General features: G+C 51.8%; 1 protein-coding gene across 2 annotated transcripts; it reads right to left on the reverse strand.

Annotated features, from left to right (window-relative positions):
* Tunar (transmembrane neural differentiation associated intracellular calcium regulator) lies at window positions 1-27,654 on the reverse strand. Of its 2 annotated transcripts, none has more exons than XM_076847985.2 (2): window positions 27,605-27,654; window positions 1-186 (listed from the first exon to the last, which is right to left on the reverse strand). In XM_076847985.2, the coding sequence occupies exon 2, from the start codon at window positions 145-147 to the stop codon at window positions 1-3; it is 147 nt and encodes a 48-aa protein (XP_076704100.2). In that variant the 5' UTR covers window positions 148-186; window positions 27,605-27,654. The 2 variants fall into 2 exon arrangements, with proteins under 2 accessions (XP_076704100.2, XP_076704101.1); XM_076847986.1 differs by lacking the exon at window positions 27,605-27,654 and adding an exon at window positions 25,177-25,244.

A 27,654-nucleotide genomic window follows, 5' to 3' on the forward strand; every position in this document is an offset into this window, starting at 1 on the left:
TCACAGGGTGGTGTAAATGTACACGAAGATGATGACGATGAGGTTCAGGATGGTCCCAATGATGCCCAGCATGGCCAGGACACTTTCCTCTTTACTCTCTTTTTCTTGGCCTCCTTTGTCCTCGTCATTTCCACTGGTGATTACCATCTTGGTTGCAAATGTCTTTATCTTCCGCGTCAGGCTAACCTGTACGTGGGAAAAGGCAGCACACAGGTTATCATTCCCAGCACCCTCCATGTGGCTGGGTGGGATGCAGGGCTGGCAAGCTCAGGCTGCGGCTAGACCCAGGGTGGGGTGACAGATGGCACACAGGCTGAGCCCAGCCTGGAGACTGCGCTCTTGGCCACCAAGAGTCAGAGGAACATGGCTTATGGACCTGGGGGCGATGTCCTGACACTGTGTGACTCTGTGGAGCTTGTTTTCCCATTTCCCTGGACACAGAAAACCAGCAGCTACCCAGCAGTCATGCGAACACTCAGGAGTTTCCCCCACGATGGCGAGAAGGTCACACACTCTCACATGCTGTGTCATACCTGTGGAGTGTGCCGTCTTGCATGCTCAGGAAGGGTGCAGAGTGTCACTGTCACCCATTCTGAAATGCTAGCATGGTAAGGGCAGGGGCAGGCAGGACCCAGGGGAAGTGATCCACGGGCCCAGAGAGGCTGTTAGAGGCCCAGGGGCAACACAGAAGGGGCAGCTCCAGGAGAGGCTGTCACGGCCTCTGGTGGGACCCTCTGTTGGTACCATGTGGGAAGTGTGCAGGCTCTCCCGAGAGGTGAAGAGATGCAGGTTCTACACCTGCTCTCCCAACTGTCCACCTGGGAGGTGGCCTTGCTTTTGCACACCTGGAGACACGGCCAGGAATGCTCCTCCCAGCCTCATGTGCCATAGCAGAGGGCTGGGAGCTGCCCAGAGGTGCACTCAGAGGTAAGCAGAAGACCACATGGAGGTTTGACCACAGGGACTATCCACAACAGCCAGACGGCCACCCAGGACAGCGGACGAAGCCCAGACACCAGGGGGCAAAAGCACAGCCCAGCACAACCTGATTCAATTCATAAACGCTCAACACAGGCAAGACCAAAGAGCACGCTGGTATAGACGTGGACTTTTATAAAAATTAAAAAACTAATGAACACAAAGCCCAGGAGAGCAGCTTCCTCCAGGCAGAAGCACAGGGGTGCTCTGGGGACACCAGTGGCCTTCAAACCAGTGGTCATTGGCTAAGCTGGGTATGAGGAATTGGATGCTTCTTTTTATCATCATTCTTTAAATTGCCAGCATGCTTTGGCTTTTCTCTTATGTCTCTGATATATTTTGCAATCACCACAATTATTTTTTATTTTTCAGGGCAGTTAAGGTGGCCATCCAGGCTGCGTGGCAGGCAGCTGGAACCTCTTTCCCTATCAATTACTAGTGCAAACCATATTAAAAAGTACCTTAAGGGATGGGATGTGGACACACTGGGGCCCTGGGCTGCATTTCCTCTGACTCTGTATACTCAGGGGCTTTTCATCCTGTAGGGCTGGGATGTGGTCAGTTTTATGTGACAACCAGACTGGACCACAGGGTGCCCAGATATGTGGTCAAACATTATTCTCTCTGGGTGTGTGTGAGGATGTTTCTGGATGAGATTGAGTGGATGGGCTGGGAAAAGCAGACAGCGAAGGTGGACATGCCCCTGAGTAAGAGAATTCCCCTGCCTGGCTCCTTTTAAGCTGGGACATCTGCTTTTTCCTGTCTTTGGACTTGAACTTTTGAATTTCCGTCAGCTCTTCCTGGGTCCTGAGCCTGCAGACCTTCAAACTGGAAGGATCTGGAAGGAACTACACCATTGACCCTTCTGGGATTCCTGCAGCTGACTTAGCCTGCAGATGTGAGGGCTTGCTGCTCTTCCAAATCACGAGTCAATTGCTTATAACACATGCCCTTCACACAACCGCACACACATAGAGACGCATTCACACACTCAAACACACATATATATCTCCTCCTGGTTCTGTGTGTCTGGAGACTCCTGACGGTGCAGGGGTGAATGACATCTCAGGGGAACATATCCAGGAAGGGTGCAATGAGAACCTAGGAATGCGAGCCTGTGGCTGACAAATGAAGCATCTCAGGCTCCTCCCACTGTGCACACAAACCCTGAGAGGGCTGGACCAGGCCTTGCCCAAGGCTCAGGATCTGGAACACCGCCCACGTGGACAGACATCTGTATGGACGCACGCATGCCAAGAAGCCTAGAGGAGCTGCGCAGATGAAGTGCACATTGGTGAGCGAGTGAGTGTCCCCAAGGCAAGTTTCCCGTCCTTCACAATTTGAGTTTGCTAGACAGGCTCTGAGTGGCTTGCTGTTCTCGCCGGTCAGCTAAGATAAGCCTCTATTTGGTTCTCTCTCTCTTTTCTTTCCTCCCTTTGAATAGTTTTTGCCAGGCATCATGAACACAGACGAGTGTGATACATGAGTTTAGCTCTAGGATCAAGAAACAGAGCTGGTTAGCACCCAGGGGCCTCCTGTGCTGCCCCACCCAGTCCCGTATTCACTCTTCTCCTGAAACCATCACACGCCTTCTAACACCATAGGATAGTTGTGCCTGGCTTTGAATTTTATGTAAATGGAATTGCATAGTATGTTCCTTGACGAACCTGACTTCTTTCCCCCAACGCTATTTTGTAAGACTCACCTTCCTGTCTGTGTGGAGCTGCGTGCACTCCTTCTCCTTTATGAACAGTATTTCACTGTATGGAGACACTCACCGTTCACGTATCTAGTCTACTGTTGATGGGCATCTGGGATGCCTCAAGTTTGGGACTACCGAATAATGCTGCTGTGCACATTCTGTGCGCGTCAGTCTGTGCGCGTCTCTGGCAAACACAGGTATACATTTACCCAAGAGTTTATGTAAAGATTTTTTTGACACAGTGTCCACCCACTCACCCCGCCCCCAGCTCCGCTGCTTCCACCTCTTGGGTGTTATGGGCTGTACTTGCTTAGTCACTCACCCTCCCCTCCTCAATCCATCCACCTTCTTTTTTGGTGCATTTCAAAGTAAACTGCAGATACTGTTACCCTTCCCTTTAAATACTGCAGCATGCACACTTCAACTAGAGTCTAAAGCACAGAGTTCCTGCTTCTTTTGATGTAAAATTTAAATGTGTGCAATTTCCCATGAGCTTTGTATACCCAGAGGAAGGGCTGGGACATACAGCACACATATGTTTGACTTTAGTGGATACTGCTAAACAATTTGACTTTTTTTTTTTTGGTGGTGTTGGGGATGAACCCAGGGCCTTGTACATGCCAGGCAAGTGCTCTACTACTGCCTAGTAAACAGTTTTTCAGTTTAGTGGCACCTGTTTGTGGATAAATGTGGGACTGATCAATGCTTCCCGCCCTTGATTTGGTGATTCTATGGTCCAGACTATGCACAAAGTCATAAAAAGGTATAAAGTACCCCCGAAGCTGATTCCCTCTTCTGCCCCAAAGGGAAATCTCTCCAAACACCAGTCCCCTCCTTATCAGGGTCTCTTGCTTCTTATCTGCCGTCTTAGAAAGACTGAGTCCTGGGGGGGGGGGAGCCTTTGAGTGCCCTCCTCTTTGGTCTAGCATGGAGCAGGCTCCTGGGAGGCTGTGCTGAATGAGCAGTAGGCACTATAAGGTCTCTGGCATCTCCCCATCTCTGCAGGGCAGGGAATAGATGGCCAAGGTCAGTCTTTAAGAGATGCAATTAGTGCTGCCCTTATAACCAAAGACCCATCATGGCAGTCACTCAAGCACAACAAAGTGCCTGTCACAGAGGCTGCTAGGTTTCAAGGCTTAATTTAGCTTCTTCCCTGAATTAACCTGAGATAACTCTGATGCAGGAGGAAGTGGCGGGGATAATCAGGTCAGCTGTGTTTACATTCTGAGTCCTCTGCAGGAGACCAGAGGCCTGGAAGAGGCCTTCTCCAACTCACAGGAGAGCCACAGCCCAGAAGCTGGCTTCTGAGTTGCTCAGGTCATCATCCTGGCTTTCAGGTGGGGAGTGGCTGAGGGAAGTGGGTAGCAACAGACATGTGGGTAAGGCCCAGAGGATGGACAGGGATGGAGGGGACAGGCTGGGAGAGTAGCCTGAAGACCAGGGAGGAAACAGCAACAGAGGGGAAGACAACAAAATCGTTAAACAAAGACCAAAGGCCAGGCAACGTCCGTCGCAAAGCTTACAAGAGTATAAATTCCTTTATTCACACTCTCACTCGACCGTTGGGTGGAGGGATGAGTGGGGTGAGTGGGGCATGTCTGCAAAAGGTTTATTTGTTTGTTTTTTGAGTGAGGAAAGTGTTCTGCACTTATATTTTTTTGGTGATGGTTACACAACTTTGTGAATATGCTATGATCGAACTCTACACTTTAAATGGGTGAATTTTTTGGCCTGTGAATTACGACTCAATGACGATGATGATTGTTAAAAGATAGCATTTGCAAAGGTATTGGAACTATAAAGTGCCTGGAAATAAATCTAACAAGAATGTGTAAAGTATAAGGAATATTATAAGATTGTACTGAAAGATATAAAAGTAGACCTACATAAAAAGGAAGATATACCATCTTCATGGAAGGCAAGAGTCAATATCCTAAAAACTTTAGTTTTTCCTGAAGTGGTTTATAGATTCATTGTAGTTCCAGTAAAAGTTCCTACAAATTTTTTGGTGATATTTGACAAGTACCTTCTAAAATGTATTATCAAAGTGCAAGGGATAACAACAGCCAACATATTTACTAAAGAATAAGGTAGGGAGATTTTGTAAGAGAGCAAGAATCTTTACACAAGTCTTAGACAAATAGGCTGAATAAAGCAGAACTATGCACACATACTGACCTGGACACGGCTGGTCAATGGGGAAACAAGGGTCCTTTGATTAACATACTGGAGTAATTCAGTGTCAATATAACAAGTAAATGAAGTCAAATCAATTCCAGAAGGATTATACACAATTGCAGAAAGAGAAAACTTAAAAACTTTTACAGATGATAGAGATGAATACCTTGGGGGTAGCGAAGAATATTGTAATAATACAGAAAATGGAAGACTACTATCAATTCAATAATACTAAGTTTAATATGTTTATAAACAATATCATAAAAGTGAAGTATTAAGCCACAAACTGGGACATAAGATTATACATACATTTATAAATGGTCTAGAGATAACTGTATGATAGAGATATGTGATATTCTTTGTCTTTTTTTTTTTTTTTTTTTTGCACTGGGAATTAACTCAGGGGCACTTGATCACTGAGCCACATCCCCAGCCTTATTTTGTATTTTATTTGGAGACAGGGTCTCAATGAGTTGCTTAGCACTTCGCTATTGCTGAGGCTGGGTTTGAACTTGTGATCCTCCTGACTCAGCCTCCTGAGCCACTGGGATTAAAGATGTAAGCCATGTATTCGGCTTCCTGGCACTTTTCCAAGGACTAAACAGCCATATAGAAGCTAAACCTCTGGTATATATACACAATGGAACATTACTCAGCATTAAAAGAGAATAAAATCATGGCATTTGCAGGTAAATGGATGGAGTTGGAGAAGATAATGCTAAGTGAAGTTAGCCAATCCCAAAAAACCAAATGATGAATGTTTTCTCTGATATGAGAAGGCTGATTCATAGTGGGGTTGGGAGGGGGAGCATGGGAAGATTAGATGAACTCTAGATAGAGCAAAGGGGTGGGAGGGGGAGAGAGGGGACATGGGGATAAAAAAAGATGGTGGAATGTGATGGATATCATTGCCCGAAGTACATGTTTGAAGACACGAATGGTGTGAATATATTTTGTGTACAACCAGGGAGATGAAAAAATGTGCTCTATATGTGTAATGTGAATTGTGATGCATTCTGCTGTCATATATAACAAATTAGAATGAAAAATGTTTTTTAAAAGAAGCTAAACTTCACCCATCAGAGAAACGGAAACTAAAAGACAATGAACCACCACCAGAAGGGAAGAACCCAAATTTCAAAAAAACGGCGAAACACTGACAAAGGATGATAAAGCAACAGGGCTCTGGGATCCCCGGGGCAGGGGGACCAGCTGGACTGTCACTTGGGAAGCCTGGATGGCATGACCTGGTAAGGCTGAGCACACTCAGTACCTGGTGGCCCAGCCATTGCCTCTAATACACACCCTGCACACATCTGCAGTGAGCACCGGCCTGTGGACGAGCGCTCCTGGGCAGCAGTGACAGCAGGAGCAAACTGCTGGACCCACGCACTGGCCTTCAGTGTTCTGGGTCCACTGTCGCATATTTTCATGCTCGAACGACATAGACTGGGGAGAAGGCGTGAAGCCCTGGGTGGCACCAGGGCCGGGGTGAATCGCAGACACAGGGCTGACGGGGAAAGACGGGCTGCAGACCACTGAAAGGTGCTTCTATTCCTACAGAAAGCCACAGTGTGTTTGAGCTGATGAAGCTGCAAAGAAAACAGGAGAAACCCAAAAGCCAGGGTCGCGGCTCCCATCGAGTGGATGGGGTGGGGGTGCTCCGGAACCTCGAAGGCACTGGGAGTGTTTTTTAAGCTGGTAGTTTTTTAAGCTGGGGGTGCTAGTTTTCTCTCTTGTATTTTTGAAATAGGCTCCTTTTTTATCTCTATGATAATTAACAAATCAGTAAATGCATTAATGATTATAACAATCAAATGACTGCTTAATTTATTAATAAAACAAAACTGGCAATAAAAACAAAAAGCTACTTAGTAGAAGCAATTTTAAAAACAACAACAGGGTTCTTGGCACTGGCGTATTTAGTGTTTCGCTCGCTAACTGCCAAAAGAAGCCCTGCATTGTAACCAGGAGGAGGGCCACCCCTCAGCAGAGGCAGAGCGCCCCTTCTGCACCCCTGACGTGCCAAGGTGAAGCCCAAACCTCTGCAAGCTGGTCTCCCAAGAAGCACACTCGGGAGTTTTTAGTGGTTTGCCTGATTACAAGGTTGGTCTTGGGGGAAATGAGAGCGCACAGAAGACAGCGCTGGGCGGGGGGGGGCTTGCATGCCCAGACTGCAGCGTCCTGTGGGCCCCCGGGAACCACGGCCATCAGGCTTACAGGCGCAGAGGGTGCTGTGCACTCACCGGCCCAGTGCCCGTGCCCTCCTTTGCTATCAGTGTCCCAATTTTCCTCTGGAAAATTACTCTTGCCAATGGATGCCGTCAGTCACAGCACCAAGGACACGGCCCTGGATCCTGCTAAGCTCATCAGGCGTGCCCCGGGGCTCAGTCCTGGGGATGATGACACACGATAGGGAATTGTGAATGCTGATTCATCCTAGCCAGGGTGCCCAGGCACGAGCCCCACTGTCTTTCCCCCTTATTAAAGCTTGTTCACGGCTGCCTCCTGCCCACGAACTACCCCGTAGCCCTGCTATGAAAATAAGGTCCCTGCCTAAGGCCGTTGAAACCCGATGGTTATCAATGTCTGCCACAGGAAACCAAAGGACTTACTCCCGCAGAAGGCGTATCCACATTTATTGGTTTGATTCCTTGTTTGATATTTGAAGGAATCATTCATCTCCCTACAAGAAGCTCACTAAGTGCTGACGGAGCCTTCTGGACACTTCTCATCATTCTGGAATCTACCACCTGCCTGAACAGCTCATTCCATCTGCGGGCAGCTCCGTCAGGAAAGCCCTTTCCTTTAGAACAAAATATCCTCACCACAGCTTGCACCCACTGGAAATATTTCTAAAACTAGGAACTGAAAATAAAAACAAATTCTCATTATCTTCCAAAAGGCAACATCTCAAGCTTTCTGAAAAATTTATCTTGGGGAAATGAACAATCTGTCTTACAATAATGTCTGGGACCCAAACTTGTCTCCGTGGTTTACCAGCTGTGCCATCTGAGTAGGATGCTTCGTCCCTCTGAACCTCAGTTTCCTCATCTACAATGTGGGGGCAATACTTAGCTTGTGGTCTTCAAGTTAATGGGTGCACATGGCCTGGCTCAGGGAATGGCAGCTGCTGGAATTAGATGATGGGGGTGGAGATGATGATGATGATGATGATGGTGGTGGTGGTGGTGATGGTGGTGGAGGAAGGTCCTTCTCATGGCCCTAGGAGCCCTTCATTTTCCAGCTAAGTATGCCCCACTCCCTACTTGTCCAGGAGTCCCTCCTACGCAGGATCCCTCACCTGGGAAAGCCCATCCTAATACACTGCATGCATAAGGAAAGATTTGTCCAGCCCAAATCAGGCAGGATCCTCTCTCTTCCTTTCTTCTGGATGTGCAACCATTAATGCTGCTCAGAACCACACCTACTTGGACTCATGATATCACAAAGCCACAGTGCCGTGTTCCCTTCCTGTAGTGGGAGGTGCGAGTTCTGCACCCCAAAGCAGGACGGCACATTCGCATTCCATTTCCAAGTGCTGACTTCTGCCCACCATCCCACCCTGGAGAGATCATCTGCCCAGATGGTTCTGCCTTCCTATATGGTCACGCTCCTCTTGGTTTCAGATGGTCCACACTTGGGATGCTCACACCCTCTGTGTTGTCTAAATGACCCTTTTCCCAGTTTTTTATTAGGTTTCCAGCTTAATACTAGCTCATTAACTGGCACTCTTCCAGTGCTACCATTCTGGTACTGTTTACCTTCTCCTACCTGCACTTATCCATCCTTTCTCCAAGGATGTCAGGAAGCCAGGTTGGGACTCAGGTCCACCAGGTTAGTGACCCTGACGGAGAGGACATGGCTGAGAGCTATCCAGTCATAGGAGTCCACACTGGCCCCGGTGCTCTGCCCCCTCTACTCGATTGTGGAGTTAACTCTTTATCTCTTCTTTACATCAGTTTCTCAGAGCTGCTTTACTAAGAATCAAAGAAACAGGGATCGTCCCTCACGAACCGCTCAGTTGTCACTAGTAAACTGAGATCAAAAAAAAAAAAAAAAAATCATAGGATTACCACTCCCTGATACGTCACACAGCAGGAAAAACAAAAACAAAAACGACGGAAACAAAGCCTATGTGCGAAGGGCAGGTGGCTATGCCTATGGGCTGGGGGGACAGCACATGGACATGCAGGCCACTCACACTGTAAGTCGTATTTTAACACCTTACTTGTATAGGGAAGAAAGGGCTTGGGGGAAAACCCAGAAACTTTCTACAGCATGGTTGATGATGTTATTTTACTTTTGTCACATTCAAAGCAATCAATATGTAAGAAAATGAAACCCTGAAGACTCTGTTTTCCTGTATCCTGAGGAGCCCTCCTACCAGTGAGGAGAACAGGCTTGGGGTGCTGGCACACAGGGAGAGACCTTTGTGTCAGTCTGTTGGCTGGAGATGCTGGACGTGAACCCAAAGCAGGTCGCAGCTGTGTGCAAAAACGACAGACGACAGGGGTCTGCTGGCCTTTCTCTCACGTAGCAGCCCTGATCAGGCTGGATGGGAGCTGGTCTCAGTGTCATATTTTCTAATGAAAAGTTGTTTTATCAAAATAATGCTCATCTTGGAACTCTGTCTTTGCTCCCCAAGGTGTTGAAAGGTCCCACCGGTTCAAGAACAGGAGGGAGGAGCCGTTCCATCCGAGTCTCCCGTTGCCTGCCGCTGCCGGCTCTGCGGCAGTTCAGCTCAATTGCAATTCCAAGTGCTTCTCCATCTTGAGAACATTTTCATATTGGGGGTGAAGCGGGTTCACGCTGATCCCATTTACAAGGACAAGCTCCTGCCTTGAAGTCAGAATAGCTGCTCGACAAACCCAGTGGATGACGTTGGAGTCTCGAGGAAGCATAACTTTTCCTCCAAGAGGAGACCTCCGTGGCCTCCCCAAACAGAGCAGCTCCTGGACAACTGAGGCCCGCGCCCCAGATGGATGCTCTCTGAGCACCACAGGAGCCAAGCCCCCCACAAGACGATGGCATATGCAAATGAAAGACAAGGACTTGAGGGGAAAGCGAATACAGGGCTCCATCCACGAAAGCAGTGAGCAGGACACTGCAGGAACCCAGGCTGGGATGTCTGACCTGCCAGGACAACACGCAGGGAACCATCCCTAGAAGACAGGAGGCCTGGGCTGAGACAGAAAAGGCGAGGGGGACTAGCTCGGTGGGTGGAAGAGAAAGGACCGAGGTTGAAGCCAGGCAGATGCAAAGGACAGCGATGTGCAGGATGTCACAGCACCTACATCCGGGCCATGGAGTATCACAGTCAGGTGGCTGAGGAGGAGGTAGCAGGGATCAGAACTTGTAAGCCACATGAAGCAAGGCTGGCCTCTATTCAGCACAGGCAGTGGGTACACGGACGTTCACTTCCTATTTATTTTCTCAGTCACACGCATTCTATTCTTTTGTATGCATGAGAGACTTCATAATAAATTTTTAAAACTCAATTCGCTTCTAAAATCAAACCATAGTAAGTAAAAGTTGCTGACTTGCTCTGCAGGGTGAAGTGTCTGGATGGGGTGGCCTCACACTCTGCCAGTTCTGCACAATGAGATCCTACTTGCCACCTTCTGGGCTTCTGGGAAATGAGTGGGAGCTTCTGTCCAGGCCACAGGCTCCTGGTGCCCAGGTAAGTCTCCAGCAGGGGCTGGGCAAGAGTTTTCCAATGCATACATTACTTTTCATGGGTCCTGCACAGCTCAGGTGGCCGCAGAAAGGCTTGGGTGTCATTACACAGCTGCTCAAGGGAGATGGCAGCCGGGTCCCTGGTGATGGGAATACAGCAGCAACTTAAAGACTCACCAAACACCGAGCAGGGTGTGAACTCAGCAGCTCATGCTCCCCCAGACACTGCCCATCTCCTGCCTGCCCTGGGAGGCCTGGGCACTTCCCTCTCTCCTTGGGGCACTTGCCTGCACACTCTTCCTGGCTTGCGGGACTGCTGTTACCCTCTGAGACTCATCTGCTGGTGGCACATCCAGGGACCTCTTCTTCAGCAGCATCCTAGCATTTCCTGCCCTAGTCTGCAAACACCCCTTTATTTGAGTCCTTTCCTACTAACCCGTGAGTTCTTTGCGAGGGACAAGACTGGACCTGGTTCATCTTCATGTCCTCCAACCCCTGAAACTGGTCTGGAGCAGCCATGGTGTCAGGGTACTGAGAGGGTGAAGGAGCCGACGGGTGGACAGATGGTCAGATAGGAGGGTGGAAGGGTGGGTGGACTGATAGATAGGTGGGTAGGTGGATGGACAGATGGTGGGATGGATACAAGGAACTCAAGGGAGCCTGGGGAGACCACTTTGCAGGTTAGAGGAGGGAGAGCACAGGAAGCAGATGAAATGGGTGATGGGGACAGTCTAGCCCAGCCCAGCCAGATGGATGCCACTGTAAAGAGAGAGAGGAGAACCTGAGTCACCAGGCAGGAGCCAGCCAGAGAGGGCGGGTTGGCCCAGTTGAGTGTGTGTGCATGTGTCCCCAGAGTCGAAGAGAAGAGCTGTCCCCTACTCTGACTACCTCTGACGTCCTCCCACTCTCACTGTCTACAAATGAGTATACAGGCCCAAGTCACGCAGAGACCCTGGGCCAGGAGTCAGCAGAAGAGGGGGGCAGGCTGGCAGGTCTGCCTGGGCTCCATCCGCCCCTGCATACAGAGCTGGTCACATGAAAATGTCCAGGGCCTGCCCTTGGTGGGCTTATTTTCTTTCTCACCTTGAAGTCTGATAAAAAGGAGAGTTAGTTGACTGTGTGTTGAGTGAAGAAGGTTTAAACACTGCTACAAAGAGAAGGAAGAGCTCCCTGTACCGCTCAAGGGTGAAGTAATCCACATGGCCTTTGCTGCCCCCCAGCACATTTTTTTAGCCACGAGAGAAGTTCATTTTATTGAAGTAGACTTCCAGGGGAAACTTTGTCACCAGCAGCTTTGAGGCAAGGATTCCTAAACGAAGAGTGGACATGAGACCCAAGCCAGTGGTACTGTCCCCCCCTGATGGCGATGCTACCCTGCCGCCGGCTGCTTCCACTGGGCCGTGGACCCCACTTGCCAACAAGCAGACTCCACCCCAGTCCCCAGGACCAGCAGGAAGTCGGGAGAGGAGCTGGGGTTCCAGCGGTGAGCCGACGCCTCCTGGTCCTCATCAGAGACTCGCAGACTCGTGAGACTCCAGCTGGGGGAGTGGCAGGCCTTCCCGCTCCAACAGTGGAGCGGAGAGACAGGAACAGCCCACCATCAGAAAACTGAGTTCACGACTCTCGTGATCCTCATTAACCATGTGAACCTGGGCAAGTCTCTTAACGTCTCCGCCCGACAGCTTTCTCGCCCAGAGAGGGAGCTAACATCAGCGCAGTCCCAGCTTCTTGATGAGGCTGTAAAGGGCCTGATGAGGCAGCTGTCGGGGAGGAGCCAGCATCTGTCCTGCCGAGATCCTAAGGGACAGAAGGCTTGGCCTGACGGGTCGCTGCCTGGTGGACCTGGAGAGGGCCCCCTCAGAGCAGCAGCGTTCCCACCTTGTCCCTGTGCCTCCGCTGACTTTCAATAAGAAACGGGTGTTTCCAACAACCCACAGCAGAGCTGCCTGGGGGAAGTTGGCGGAGCTTGACGGAACCCCATGAGCACCACACCATCCTTCCCATCTGTCCACTGGCCCTGGACTCTGCCGGCAGATAACGTCCAGTGGGAGGAAATGGCACATGCAGGTGTGTTCACTGCGGCATCCTCTGCAGCGCAAAGCCCCAGAGCAACGTCAATGCCAGATGGAGGAGAGGAGCCCACTCCGGCCTGACCGCAGGCCACCGGGGCTGGTGCGGATGTAAGTGGGGGAGGGGAAGAGCTCTAGGGACTGACCTGGAGAGACCTCAGGACACACAGCTACCCTCGGGTAAGAAAGCAGGGCACGAGAGTCACTAGTACCACACTCCGTGGGAGAAGGGCTGGAGGTGCAGCCCGTGGGAGCTCAGTGGTGGTGCACCGCTCAGCTCTGCGAGGGCTCAGCACTGAATAAGAAAACAGAAACAAAGACAGGAGCTCTAAAAATGCACACAATCTTCTCATTAGTGCAGAAAATCCAACTGTAAACCCCAGGGCCAGGAGGAGACACTGCTTCTCTGATAGGCAGCAACCTATCAGGACAAGCTAGAAATATGAGACTGATTACCCAGAGGAGGTGAGTGGGAAAGGGGTGGGGAGAAGGGGGACAGGATGGGGTGGCAGGGACAACGAGGGAATGACACTGCCCTCCTCGAGTCTGTCTTCTGAGAAGGCATGGAAATCTTTCACTCGCTCTTCATAGACCTCCCACCCAGGAACCAGTGAACACCAGCCGAGACGTGAGTGAGCTCCCGCTGGAACCTAAGCATGAGCAAGCAGCCCAGCAGGACGTGTCAATGACACCCACACTGCAGGGGCGCGGAAGGACAAGACCCACCAAGAAACTCTGGTCACTGTCTTGGGTGGATGGTGTCCAGACAGAATAGAACAGGTGCACACGGGCCTTGCTGCCGTCTGCTGGGTGAATGCGACTCTCACAGGGGCACAGGTGAGCTCACCTGAGGCTACCCTGGTGAGTTCTAGAATTAAATAACAGGTGTCAGCTAACAATGCTGGGCTTCTCCCTGTTGGAGAAGGAAATTGCAGAGAAGGAAAAGGAAGGAGGCTTCCTCTGTTGGCCTGGAGGCGGAGACACCAACATTCACTCAGGATGTCTACCTGCATTGGGGAGGCAGGGGCACAGGTGAGCACGTGCGTCTGTGTTGGTGCAGTGCCACACAGGCTTAGGCGTGAGGAGGATTTGCTAGGCACTTTCACTGCTGTGCAGCCGTCACAGAGTGACCTTCCACAGGCTAAATGGCTATGACATTGCGAGGCGACACAAGCTTTGGTCGTGCCATCAATCACATGTGTGGCTCCTCATTGATCCAAACGCTGGGATCCGTAACTCCCAGCTCTGACCCCTGGAAGCCAGCAGCAATGACAGCGCTGTGGCAGTGTGAGCACCGGGCACCCTCGCACTGGCTCTGATATTCCCTTCTCCAGTGAAAGGAACCCGCGCTCCTGGGAGAAGTGGTGGATTCCAGGGTTGAAGAGGGAAAAATACAAGATGAGCCTTGAAAATCTTGTGATGCTGGAAAGCAAGGAGCTGCTAAGGAGAAGATGGGGGTGGAAGGGCTGGCTGGAGCCCGGCGCGAACCTGAAGCAGCCCCTGGTGGCCACAGCCGGAGCCATGGGGACAGGAGAGCGAAGAACCGCCGTGCTGGATCCTAACTCGGTCTTTGCTGATATAAATAACCACAGAAATAAATGAACAGGGCGGAGGGCCCACTCTTTCCCATAGTAGAATCCCAATTAATTAATCCCGATTGCTGAAGAAATGAGGGAAATAGAAAAATCACCACCAAGTCAACACCAGAGGAGGCTAAACCAACAATGCGAGTTTGAGGAGAAACAGGATTCACATGGATCCAAGTGTCCCCTCCAAGACGGTTATCAACATCTCCAGCGATGGCACGCGGCACCACCAACCCTATGTGTGACACCAAGAGGCCACGGCAGGCCCTCTGGGGGACTCTGTCCCCACATGCTCACCTGCAGTCCAGTCCTGACAAGACATCAGACAACCCAAGCAGAGGGACCCTGGGCAAGGTCATGAAAGACAAAGACAGAGGGACTGTCCCAGATTGGAGGAGACTAAGGAACGCGGACCCTGGGTCGGGTCCCGTGGCGGGAAAAGGCGTGAGTGGGAAACTGGTCCCATCTGAATAAGGTCTGCACTAGTTGACAGGTTTGCAGGACGGTGGCCTCCAGTGTGTGCTGAGGTACCAGGGTTACATGAAGCGCTAACCGGAGGGGAAGCAGGGTGAGAGAACTTCACCACTCCTGCAGCGTTTCTATAAGTTCAAGTCAGCCACCACCCCCCAAAAGGGCTGGTGTTCGAATCCCACATTCAAGTATTTCACAAAGACTTACTCCAGACCACCAGGGCCTTTGCAAGGCCCTACTTCAACGTGCTGCGTGTAAATCCTCCATGCCGAGGGGTGGGACGCATGCTAAGGAGTCTTGGAACTGAGCTAGCGCTTCCGGGACCTTGAATGGGAGGGTCTGGCCTCTGTAATTGGCTGTCAGTCAGTCCTTCACTACCTGGAGCCCAGCGCTGAGGGGACCTTGGCCTGTAGACTCCCAGCCACCCCTGCCGCTCTCTGCAGACCCTGCAGCCCTGTTTCACAATCAGTTGGAACCCGAGGTCTAGAGGCTGCTCCACCATCTCTCTGGGGCTGAGCCTCAAGGGTCTTGGTTCCAGTTACCCCAGGCCCCAAATTTCAGAATGGATACCAAGGTTTTTAGGATCAGGCCTCGGGCTTCGCACCTGTTCCAAGCACCTGCTTGGTGACCCTGGGCTGACAACATTCATGCCTGTCCCCATCCTCCAACGTCAAGTATCTTGCTCACAAGCCTGCCTGCTGGCTGCAGCTCTGTTCCTGCGACCCAGGGTTTGGCTGGTGGCCTCCCTGAGTCCTGCCTGTACCCACCTCTCCTTTCCCATCCCTGTCCCCTTCCTCTGTCCCCACTACATGGTGTCCTCATAGACCCCATACGTCTGCTGCTTGCTGGGCTGTACCCTGTCTGCCAGACTGACTTCCCCAGCTCCCCAAAGAGGTGTGTCTGGCCTCAGGCCCCACCCAGGCCTTAGCCCCCACCTGGGGCATACCCTGTCTGCCAGACTGACTTCCCCAGCTCCCCAAAGAGGTGTGTCTGGCCTCAGCCCCCCACCCAGGTCTCAGCCCCCGATTTGGGCCTCAGCCCCCCTACCAGGGCCTCAGCCCCCCACCTGGGCCTCAGCCCCCCCACCTGGGCCACAGCCCCCACCCAGGCCTCAGCCCCCACTCAGACCTTAGTCCCCAGGCCACAGCCCCCATCCAGGACTCAGCACCCCCCCAGGCCACAGCCCCCCTCCCCCAAAGGCTTGTCTCTAGCAGCATCCGGCAGGGCCTGAACCTAGTAGGAGGGTGCAGCAGACCCACATTATGTGGAGTGAACTGTCAAATGCATTTGACCCCCAGGGTCTGCAAAATCCGTCCTGGCCAGCCTCAGGGAATCACAGATGGCCACAGGCCCTTAGACCTTCCCTTCCCCTCCCCTTGGTGACAGCTTCCAGTGGGCATGAGCTTGTGCAGGTTTCCAGGCCCCATCTTAGAGACAGTATCTTTCCCTTCCTGTGTCTGGTAAAGCCCCTCTGGGCAAGCTGGCTGCCGTCGTGTGCAGCTCCCCTGAGACTGCCTGCTTGGAGATGCCCAACAGTCCTGGGGTGCCAGGTGGCCCAGCCCAGTGCCAGATTTGCTGTGAAGGAGCCTTCACTGGCTCCAGCCCCAGCCCCAAGCTCAGACCACAATGGAAGACCCAGAGAGAAGGCCCCAGCCCATTCAGACAACCAGCAGAGCCGGAGGATGGGAGCAGTGGGTGATGAGGACCTTGGCTAAAAAGCTAAAAAGCTCTGTCTGCAACCCCTAAGGAAGGGGGTTTCTTCTTCAAGCAGCAGCAGGACCTTGATAAAGAGGCAGATGGAGCCTTCTTGGGGAGTGCTAAAGATGATGAACATCCACTTCCTCACCTGCAAGGTAGGAGAATAATTCTCTGGGCAATTGAGTGAGAACTGTGTGAGCAGGACACAGAGCCTGCTTGCTGCGTTTGTGATTTGTGCTCCAAGCTTGTGTGTGTGTGTGTGTGTGTGTGTGTGTGTGTGTGTGTGTGTGTGTGTTGGGGGAGAGCATTCATTGGGAGAGCCTTATGCCCTCAGTTCGGAGCTCTGCAGAACAGAGGGACTTGCAGGTCTCTGGGTTTGGTTTTCCCTAATAAGAACAATCCCACTTGGCTACGCTGACTTTGTCTCCTCTCACTTCCTGATTCCTGAGCTCCATGGGCACCCTTAACAGTGCTCCGCCCTCACCCCATCCCATGCTGAGCACCTCCCAGGGGCTTCATATCCACTAAGGGCTTCCATCCTTACAAGGACTGAGGTTGGAGCAGTGCTATCAGCATGTTTTATAAACGAGGGAGGGGAAGCCAGTGAGGAGGAGGGTGGCCGTCCCAGGTCTCGCAGCTGGCCCTGCAGCTGACAGGGCATGAAAGCTGCCATTCAGACCCACACAGCCTGGCGCTGAGCCTGGCTCTGAAGTGCCCTACCCATCACTGCTGCCTGGATACAAGATGACAATCACGGTGGCCGCCGCATTCTCCTCCTTCCCTCTCCGTGGCCACACCTTACTATTTCTCGTTTTCCCCCCAAAAGTCCCATAAAGGAAAGGATAATGAGGAAATTCAACTTGGAGTCTGTTCAGATCAGAAATAGAAGCTGAAGGGTGTGCAAGGAATTGAAGACCTCTTAGTCTTAGCAAAATGGAGGGGCCACAGCCTCAGCTCTCTGTCCCCAAGGTCCATATGGAGAGGTCCTAACAGAACTTGGAAGGGACGTGGCCAGGTGGTGCTACTCCATCTCCTCATTACCTGGTACTGGAGAGTTCCCATTTCTGAATGCCCCTGGGGAGACCCAGGCAGAGCTAAAGGCACAGCAGAGGCTCTGTGGTTGAGATTTCCTAGCGCTGGGGTCTTGCTGAGCACGCGGCTTGGCCAAGCTGGCTGCGGGTCAGCAGCCTGTGTTTCATGAATATTTCTCTGTCGTGGGCTGTTCCTCCCAACATTTCACTTACTCGTGAGCATTGGCATTTTAATATGATGTTTCTGACACAGCCAGGAAGCTGGGGGCTTCTACATCTCCTGAGATACAAAATCTCATCTTTGCCTATGAATCCCTCTGACTGTTCTTGTCCAGGCCAGAAATAGCACACTTCTCAACTCCTGAGTGACAACTTTTTGAAGAAGCTGCTACTGATGTGCAGAGAAGAGTCAGGCATACAAATTTGATCCAATATTTGTCCAGAACTAATAAGGTGGGAAAAGGATTGGGTTATAAGCACCATCGCAGAAAAAATACACGTGGAGCCACCCCTGCCTACCCACCCAAACCTCCTACTCCCCTCTCAGCCATTCCTATACCAGCTCCGCCAGTGCCCTTGGTCTTTTTTGAAAAAGATGACCCCAGGGCCTTTGCCCTTGCTGCATCCTGGCTTGGAAGACACCTTGCCCACACTTTCCCACCGGTCTCCCACGCCTCTCCCTCTCCACCCACATCCTACTTCATTTCTTCCAAGTGCTGATCACCACTCAAAAGTAAGTTATTTTTTTCACCTCTCCCTGCACTTTGAAGATGGGCTTCCTGATGGCAATCTTGCTCCTCGATGCTGTCCCAGTGCCAAGAGCAACATCAAGCACACTGGAGGGGCTCAGTAAGTTGTGCTTGAACACATGAAAATGTGTCTGTTTTCCAGAAGAGCAAAGTGTGGCTCCCTGGGGCTGAGTGATCTGTCCAGATGTCAGGGTCCTCAACCCCGGGTCAACCCCTGTGCTGCACTTGCACAAGGCGCTCTCCTACTCTCTCCCTTGACCCTCCCCCTAGACATCCTATCCTGGCATCCACGAGGGTCCCTGAGTGCACAGTGTCCTGGCCCTGACTCTCAGGGAGGGAAGAGAAACACTAAAGCTTTTCCAGTCTGACCCCTCACTGAGTCCTCCCTCCAGCCCCCAATGCTCTCACCCCAAGGCTGCTGGCATCCTGTCTCAGTGCCACAGGGGCTGCAGGAGTCGCCAGCCCCCAGGGCAGCTCCCATGGGCTCTGGAGGACGGCAAGGTCTTAGGTCGCGCCCAACAACACCACTCTGTAACTTGGCTAAGCCCCTTCCCCCTGAAGCTGATTCTGGATGTCTCCTCCCATCCCAAGCATCCAGTTAGAAAACCAAAGAGACAAAGAATGATTCCTGGAAATAAAAAGAGCTGGGGGAAACACACTCGGAAATAAGGCAAATGAATAAGTAAAAAGCAAAAAGCACCTAAAACATCAGATGTCTTCCGTCTTGTCTGGTCACACATAAATGGCCATATTTTAACCTCGTTTGCCTGTGCATAAAATGAAGATTTGGGTCAAGCGGTTTCCCCAACCTGAGGGCACGCTCCCTCCCTCCTTTGGTTCTGAGCTATTAATGCCAACAGCAGTTTGAAATCCAGCACAGCCTGCCCTCCAAAAGGATCACTCGGAGGCTGCCTGGAATCATGGGTCACCTTGTCATAAGTGGTGTGAGTTGTCCTGGAGGGAGACCTACTATGCACCCAGCATGGAGCCTCACTTGGCCTCAGCCTTTACATGGCCATTTCCTCCACGCTTTAGGGCCCCAGAGGGCAGAGACTAAGCAACTGCTGCTGCCTTCTCCTCACCCTCTGTCTAAGCAGTTTTATGCTCACAGGAAGATTCAGACACATCTGCTGAATACATGAAAAAAATAAATAAAAGGAAAAAATAAAGCCCCCCAGGACATGGCTCAGTCCCCGGTCCTGTGTGATCTGAGGAGCTCCCCACACTGCAGAACTCAGCAACTTCCTTCAGATGACTTTATGGTTGCTGTCTGTTCGCCAGAATCCTCCAGGGGAGAAAGTTCTCTGGAGCAGACAGTGAGGTTAGAAAGAGCGAAGGTTAGGAGACATGCCTAAGGTTGATAGTTAAGCACATTTCCTAGTTCCCCACTTCTGAGGTCTAAATGCTATGTCCCCTGGATATCCATATGTTGGAATCCACACCCCCCAGATGATGGTGTCAGGGAAGGCATCCGTGAGACGTGGTTAAAGTCACGAGGGGGCTCATGAACAGGATGGGTGCCCTCATAAAAGAGGCCTCAGGAAGACTCACCACCATCCACCCTTTGAGCCCACGGCTAGGGGTGCTGTCTGAATTAGGAAACGGGCCCTCACCGGATGCCAGTTCTGCGGATAGCCTGATCCTGGATTCCAGCCTCCAGAACTGCGAGAAACAAGTTTCTGTTTATAAGCACCCCACCCACACACCCAGTTATGGTATTTTGTCACAGGAACCTACATAGATTAAGACATGGGTGCTGCCTGCAGTTATAGCCCCCGCCCCGGAAGTCTTCCCACAGGAGATGGGGACTCCTAAGCAAGCCCTAGGTCCCAGGAGTCCCTCCAGTGGGTGCTGCCCCACGAGCAGCCAGCAGGCATGCTGAGGTCCCATGTGGCACCCCAGAGTAGAGAGTCTCCTGTTCAGAGAGAGAGAAGCCCCAGTTACTGGTGGGACACCTGGGTGGATTCTGAGGTCTTGCCTTGAGCAAAGCACATTGGGCCGGTGAAAAGAAAACCACATCCAGGAGGGGTCAACGGTCTCCTGAGTCTCCTCAGGAGACTCTGCAGAACTCTGGCACACCTCCTGCTGGGGCAGCCGAGACGGAGCTGGGAATGCCAAACTTGCCGCACAAGCCCTACCAGCAGGGAACACCAGTCTTCACACAGACAGCAAGGTGGAACAAGTTCTGGGCCTTAACTCTAGGCGAGATCCATCAAATCATTTGGGAAAAGAGAAGCAAACTACAAATGAGAAGGTCTGGTTTTCAGCTATGCGTTTCCACCTCCTTGATCGTGGTCAGTTACCCAATCTTTTCAGCCTTTTCTGAGTCTATAGGGGGAGGGTTCCAGGGCCTCTGCAGACACCCAGACCCACAGGTGTGTTACAGGTTGGACATGAGGTGTTCTCCAAGAGCTCGCGTGTTGGAAAGTTAAGAGGTGAACCGATTGGGTTATGAGAGCCTGGACTTAATCAGTACATTAATCCACTTAAATGGATTAACTGGGTGTTCACTACAGGTAGGTAGGATGTGGCTGGAGCAGGTGGGTCATTGGGGATATGCATGTCCTCAACTGTTTGCCTCCTCCACACTCTTCTACTGTAATGCTTTGCCTCTCCTCTGGCCCAGAATAGTAGAGTTGGCCATCTGTGACTGACAGTTCTGAAACTGTGAGACAGATCAATAACTTTTCTTCCTCTACGTTGTTCCTGTCAAGTCTTTTGGTCACCATGATGAAAAAACTGACTAAAACAGATTCTCAGAATCTCCTAGATAAAATGGAATAATACTTACTCAGAACCTATACACATCTACCACATACTTTAACTCATCTCTAGGTTACTTGTAATACCTAATGTGGTGTAAGTGCTATATAAATCATTGTTATACTGTATCATTTAAGGAATAATGGCAAGGAAAAAAACTTGGTTCTTGCTCACTGTAGACACAACCATCGTAAGCCCTACCACAGCGAACCTGATCCACAGTTGAATTGACCTGTAGATACAGAACCTATGGATATGGGGGCTGACTGTATTCATTGGCCAAAGAAGAAACTCACCACAGTTGGTAGACTTTTCTCAGCCTGGGGTGAGCAGGTACACAGGAGATGAGGAGCATGAAGAAAAAGATTAAAATAAACACAAAACTGACCTCCGAGGAGACAGAAATAATTCATAGACTAAAGCAAACACAACACCAATTAATATTTCACTATGCAGTGTATTTGTAGCCATAAAGCAAAAATAGATTCTAGGAAAAGAGGCGATCAGGGGACAAGACAAAGCTCTCAGAAGTTAAAAATACCAATGCCAACACTGTGCTCAAAAGAAAAAAAAAGAGAGAGAGACTGAAAATGAAGTCAATAAAATATAGAATGAAGAGTTCAAAGGTAAGAAAAAAAGAAAAATGTACATAGACACATAGAGATTTATCCTGGAAGGTTTAGGTTCAGAAACGGAGAATGGGGGCGGGGGGTTAAGAAAAATCAAATGCATAAGGATCTCCCAGAGCAAAAGACAGTTTTTCAGAGTAAGGGATCCACTGTGCACCCAGAAAAATCAAGGAATAAAGACCCACCCTGAAGATTATTCTCAGGCAGCATAAGAATGTGAACGATGGAGGGGGATCCCTAAGATCTTCTAGGAAAGAAAAAGGAAAATAGGTAATCTGCAAAGACAAGAATCAGAGCTCTCCCCAGCAACGAGGAAAGCTTGAGTTTTCACAATTCTGGAAATAAAATAGACTCATTCAGAGGTTTCCTGGTCCACACACCTTTCCCGAGGGAGTCAGTGGGGCAGTGAGATCCACCCACCCACAGGGAACAGGAATGGGAATGCAAGGGGAGCCCTGGGCAGGAGGCTGGGGGGAGGCCGAGGCCTGGTGGAGGGAGAGAGCGCCTCCTAGAGGGGAGGAGGTCCCAGGGCTCCGCAGGACACGGGGGAAGGAAAAGGCAAGTGCCACCAGAAGAAACCAGAAAGGCCACTGGATGTCCCAGGGGAGAGCCCTGCACAAGAAAGTCACCATCCGAAGCCGAGGCCGACTACAATAGGGCATGATACTAAGGCACTGAGTGTGAGCAGAGAGAAGGTCCCAGGCCACTCTGCTCTGAGCCCTCCAGGGGTTCTGATGCTGATCTCCAAGAAGGACCTGTCACCCAGCCTGTGGCTTAAGCCAGCACTAGATGCTTCTCTTACAGCAGTGACACTGTCAATGTCCCCTGCCGTTTCAAGTTCCAGAGTCCAGCTGTGGACAGCACATACTGCAGAGAACGCAGGAACAGAAGTAAGTGGTAATGACCTCTGCGCGGCATCAACCCCAAGGCAGCAGGGCAGTGACACCAAAGCTGAGAAGAAAGGCAGGAAAGACAACAGAGCAGTGACCACCTCCTCTCCCAACACGGGGAAGTCCTGATGGAGAAAGGCTCGCACTTCAAGACTAGAAGTCACTGACAGAAGCACTTTATAAACACAGAGAAGAGCGGAGGAGGGGAGAGGGCAGTGTGGGGCCAAAAGGGGATCTGTCCACCGTGTGGATGTGATTCCTGGAGCGTGCAGAATGAAGACACGGTCATGGTGAGGATTAAATGAATTAATATAAAGAATATCCCCATGAATTGCCGGGAATAAAGCAAGCATCTCACATCTATAAGAGATTTTATCATATGCCTGCCAGTCCAATTTGATTGGTTATAAATGTATGTATTAATTAAGAGGGAATTTTAAATATTAAGTCCGGCAGAGCCATTTGAAGGAATGAATGCAGTGGTGTATGTGTGCCTGCAGTCCCAGCTACTTGGGAGGCTGAGGCAGGAGGATCATTTGAGCCCAGGAATTGGAGGCCAGCCTGAGCAACATAATGAGACCTTGTCTCAGAATACATAGATAAATGAATAAATAACTTGCATCAAGGAATAATCTGAAAGGTACTATTTTAGTGATGGCTAAACAGGGCAGGGGAGCTTGCTCTGGGAACTGAGTGGCCTGGAAAATGTGGAAGGAGGGCTGAGGAGAGAAAGGTTCCCAGAGAGAGGCCTAGAAAGAGATCCTGCCCTTGGCACTGTTTGTAAACTGTAACGGGCTCCACATATCAGCATGTGATATCTACAATGTCAACATTGCAAAGTGTTATTTTTTTGCAAACAGAAAGTAAGTGCATGCACCTATGGGGAGCCTGGGCACTATCCTCAACTCACCTGCAAGCAGGACCTAAGTCGCTGCTCTAGAAAGAGACAGCAAAGGTGGCCGAGGTTTTCTACTTGTGTATGGGGCAATGGCCTCTAGGGTTTGGGAGGGCATGGTGCGACCCCTGGCTTGACCCTGGCCCTTTCACAGAAGCCCCGGCTACATTATGAGGCAAACAGGACAGAAGGTACCTCGTCCTATCCCCAGAGGTAGGCTGCAAAGATTCCCGCTGCGACAGACCAGGTGTTCTTGGGCACAGGGGGTGCTTGCACACATCCCTCCCTTAGCTGGGCCAGCTCAATCTCTGTTTCTGGGATTCTGCCTCAGTTTCCCCAAGAAGCCTGATGAACCCTGAGTCCTGACGTGCTGCCTGGCTCACTCCAGGGCCCTTCTGCTGGAAGACCAGCCTCTTTTTAATGCTGCTGCTTCAGAATTCCCATTTTGGCTTGGGAGGCAGAAGCTGATGTTGCAGGTAGGGGCAGCAGGTGTGCAGCCACATAGGAGACTGACCGCTGACACTGCCACTCACTGGCAGCGTGACCTCAGGAACGTCTCTCAACCTCCCTGAGCTTGAGCTCTCTCAGTGATTCACTGATTTATTTGACAAATATTTTAGCAAGTGCCAGAGTGCTAGGTACCTGCTAGGTGCTGGGAATTCAACAGGTGTGTAGGGCCCACAAGGAACTTAGCAAGGGACTTTGAGGTGGACACTCTGATGGACAGGCACTGTGTGCCGCAGAGGCCCAGAAGTGCAGGAGCAATGGCTGCACCGAGAGAACCTGAGGTCAGAGAGAAGGTTGGAAGGAGGAGCGGAAGCAGGAGACAGTTCCAGGGAGGAAAGAGCACCTGCTGTTGCTCAAAGGAAGGAGAAATTGACCTGAAAGAAGCTCTGAAGGTCTGGCGCTCAGGGCGCTAGCAGTGAGAGAAGGTGCCAGAAAACCATGCCAGGAAGATCAGAGGCCCTGGGGCTCCCGGTGGCACCCTGGCAGGCCTCTGGAGCAAGGGCCAATTCCCACTTTGTAGGAAGGTTGTGAGTGTAGTGAACTGTGATGCCCGAGGGGGCTGACCCCTGGGACCTGGAATCATTATGTACCACCTTGGAAGGCACAGACAACCTGACCATCCGGGTGCCTGGGTGTTGGCTTGCCCTGTTCTACAGCTCTCCATCTCCTGACACTCGCACCCACGCTCGTACGTGCGCCCGGCGTGCTTTACTTAATGTGCTGTGAGGACACTGAGCTGCATGCCGACATGTGTGTCTTGGCCCCATCTGGTCTCCACCCTGCACTGGCCTCTGATCTGGCCTCCAACCTTCCCACTGGCCTGGGCTAAGCCCAGCAGGCCTCCCTCATGCTCTCCTCCCAGGCTCAGATACGAACCTGTTCCTGCTGCCTGGACTTCACATGGCTCGTGGCTACTCCTCCTCCAAGAGCAGCTCAGCTGGCCCCTCCCAGGACACCTTTCTCTGGGTGCTGTGCTTCCTGACTTACTTCTCACATGGCATCTGTCACCCATCTCCAGATTCTGGCTGTCAGGCCTACTCCTGCCTGGGCCCTATGGGTGCCCCTGGCTGAAATTCAGCGCCAGAGAGCCGAGGTGCTCTGCAGACACATGCAGCAGGGTGAACCCCAGTCAATGGCACTGCTCCAGTGCATGTGCTGGCAAATGCTGCTGTGACCGAGGACCCTACAGTCTCTGCATGCCACCCTTCCTGTAACTACAGCTATTGATACCTCCCCAGCACGTCACCACATCCCCTCTGACGTTGCTGTGCGGCTGGCAGGCACCTCAGTTGAAATCTCTGAAGCTCTGCAATGAACGAAGGGAAGCAGGTCAACTTGCTGGGAGGCTTACTCTCTCAGGCACGGCCTTGTGGACTTTCTGCTTTACGTAGAAACCCAACAATCTACAGACCCAGGGCTCTTCACCAGCAGCAGGGCACTGGCCTGGTTCCAAATCTCAGTCAACTGGGAACAAGAAAATAAAATGTTCCCATGAGCATGACGGTTGCCAGGGGCCCCTGCACACCATGCTGCACACAGGCTCTGAAGCCCTGATTGTCAGGGACCAACCTCTCCCTGGCGGCCCTTTTCCTGTTATGGCGCTGGGGAGGGGGACCAACAGGGCATGACTCCAACATGGGCTCCAACAGGGCATGACTTCATCTAATTTGTAGAACTCATTTAGGGTCCCCAAGCCCTTGCACAGATGCGGCACATAGTGTGTGTTCAGTGAGAGCTCATTAACACCACTGCGCTGGCTCTTCTCAAGGAGAGGAATTTATGACAAAATGGCATTTTTCACCCAAAGGAAACCTACACGGAGAAGATGCATTCTTGCAAACACTGTCAACACCCCTCTGGACCTGAAGCGCTTACCTGGCCCAGGGCCAACCCAGCTCACGCCATCTCATCAGCAGCTGCCGCCTCTCTTCCCTCAGAGCAAAACCAGCATGCCACTTGCACTCGCCAGCAGCCAGGTGTCCCTGGGTGCCTGGAACTCACTGGGACCACTACCTACTCACGCCACAGGGTCCAGCCTCAGGTCATTTGCAAATGGTGAAACAGACTCAATAGAGAAGGACAAGGGCCCACACAAGGCAGCCACACCCTGGAGCTGGAGGGGAACCTAACCTGGGGTGCAGCATCCATGGGGAGCTTTCAAAGAAACTGGTGCCCAGACCCCACCTCAGACCTGCCGCAGCATAACATAGTGAGGGGCCCAGACACCAGCATTTAAAACTGTCCTCAGTAGGACTGTGCAGCTCTGCTGAGAACTCCCCAGTGCTTAAGCAAGCTGTCCTGGGCACCAGGGCTCCTCTGTTATTGTAACCTGAGCACTACTATACCCCCGGCCGTGTGCTGAGTGCTGGGTAAATCCTGTGGTCTTTCAGGAGCAGCCAAAGCCCTCAGGGGTCATCAGGCAGCTTTGGGAATCAAAGTCACACATAGGAAGTGAGGACCGACTCAAGCCCTCAGAACTGAGAAGAGTAGCTGGTCATGCTGCCCTGGATCCACTTTGCAGAAAACTTTTCCTTAAGAGCCGGGGAGTCAGTATTTTTGGGGCCAGGTTGCTCCAGGCTCCTGTGTCCTAAAACCTTGGATTCCTGTCCTCCACATACGGGTGACCCAGGCTGCCTCGCACGCTACCCATGGGATGGTTCCTTTCCCCTTTTCACCACCCTCTTAGGTTTCCTCTAGTCCTCAGCATAAAACCATCACCAGATTCCAGAGGGCCCCTGTTCCCTCTCTCTGGTGTTGAGCGAGAAACCTCCCCACCACGTGGCCACTATCACCTCGGCCTGGAGGGATGGGGAACACAATGCCCCTTCAGGCACGCATTGGTAAGGGCAAGACGTTTCCTTCAGGAACCCCTCCTTGTCCAGGTCCACCACCTGTTCCTGTGAGCAGCTCCATGGGGGCCACGGAGCACCACCCTGCAGCAGACAGAGGGAGGTGCCATCTCGGACTCTGCTCCTCGGCCAAGCACCCCCCAGGTTCCAGTGCAGGCAGCTGGCATTTATCAGGGCACTGTTTTAATAGGCGTCATCTCATTGAATGCCACAGCAGCCCTGCATGGTGCTCAGAGAGCAAAAAGACTCGCCCAAGGGACGCTCACTGAGTCCCCCAGCTGCAGACACATGAAAACCCCCACATGCCTCCCACCGGGCTGAGGGAAACAGACTCAGCCAGACGGCCCTGCGCCAGCAACGCTTGGCTCCTGGTGGGCAAGAAGCCGATCTGCTGTCCACCTGAGCTCCGGATGCTTCCCCAGACACAGCGGCCCCTTGGCCACCTGAGGTCCAAGCCATACCTTGACTTGAAAACACACCAGGTGCAGCCAGAGGCCCCCAGGAAGGGGACACATGCAGGCGGGGGTGGCCCTGCTTCTCAGTACACACAGAGTCCAAGCTGCCACCCACTCACTGTGCCCAGGCGTTGGCAGCATCCCGAGCAGATGCCAAAGCAGCACAACCTGTTCCCATGGGCTCCCAGTCGGCAGCACAGACTCATGCCCATGCTGGCAGAGCACGGGGACACAGGCCCACCCAAAGCTGAACTAAGTGACCTGAGCAGGGGACAGGAAGCCTGTGTGGCTGGGACAGCACGGACTACTCAGAGAACCTTCTGGCTGAGGGCCCACTAGGGCCCCCCAGCAGTCTCTCCACGTAACAAGTTGAACAGGGTCTCCCCAAAAGATGTTCAAGTCCTAGTGACTGGCACCTGTGACCCCACATGGAAACAGTACCTTTGCAGATGTAATCAAGTCACAATGAGCTCACCTGGACTAGGGTGGGCCCTACATCCAATGATGGTGTCTTCACAGGAGAAA

Source organism: Callospermophilus lateralis, chromosome 3, assembly GCF_048772815.1.
Source record: "Callospermophilus lateralis isolate mCalLat2 chromosome 3, mCalLat2.hap1, whole genome shotgun sequence".
Lineage (NCBI taxonomy): Eukaryota > Metazoa > Chordata > Mammalia > Rodentia > Sciuridae > Callospermophilus > Callospermophilus lateralis.

What these genes read in the sequence shown, in the direction of transcription:
- Tunar (XM_076847985.2), bottom strand. Translation starts at nt 147, where the DNA reads ATGGTAATCACCAGTGGAAATGACGAGGACAAAGGAGGCCAAGAAAAA.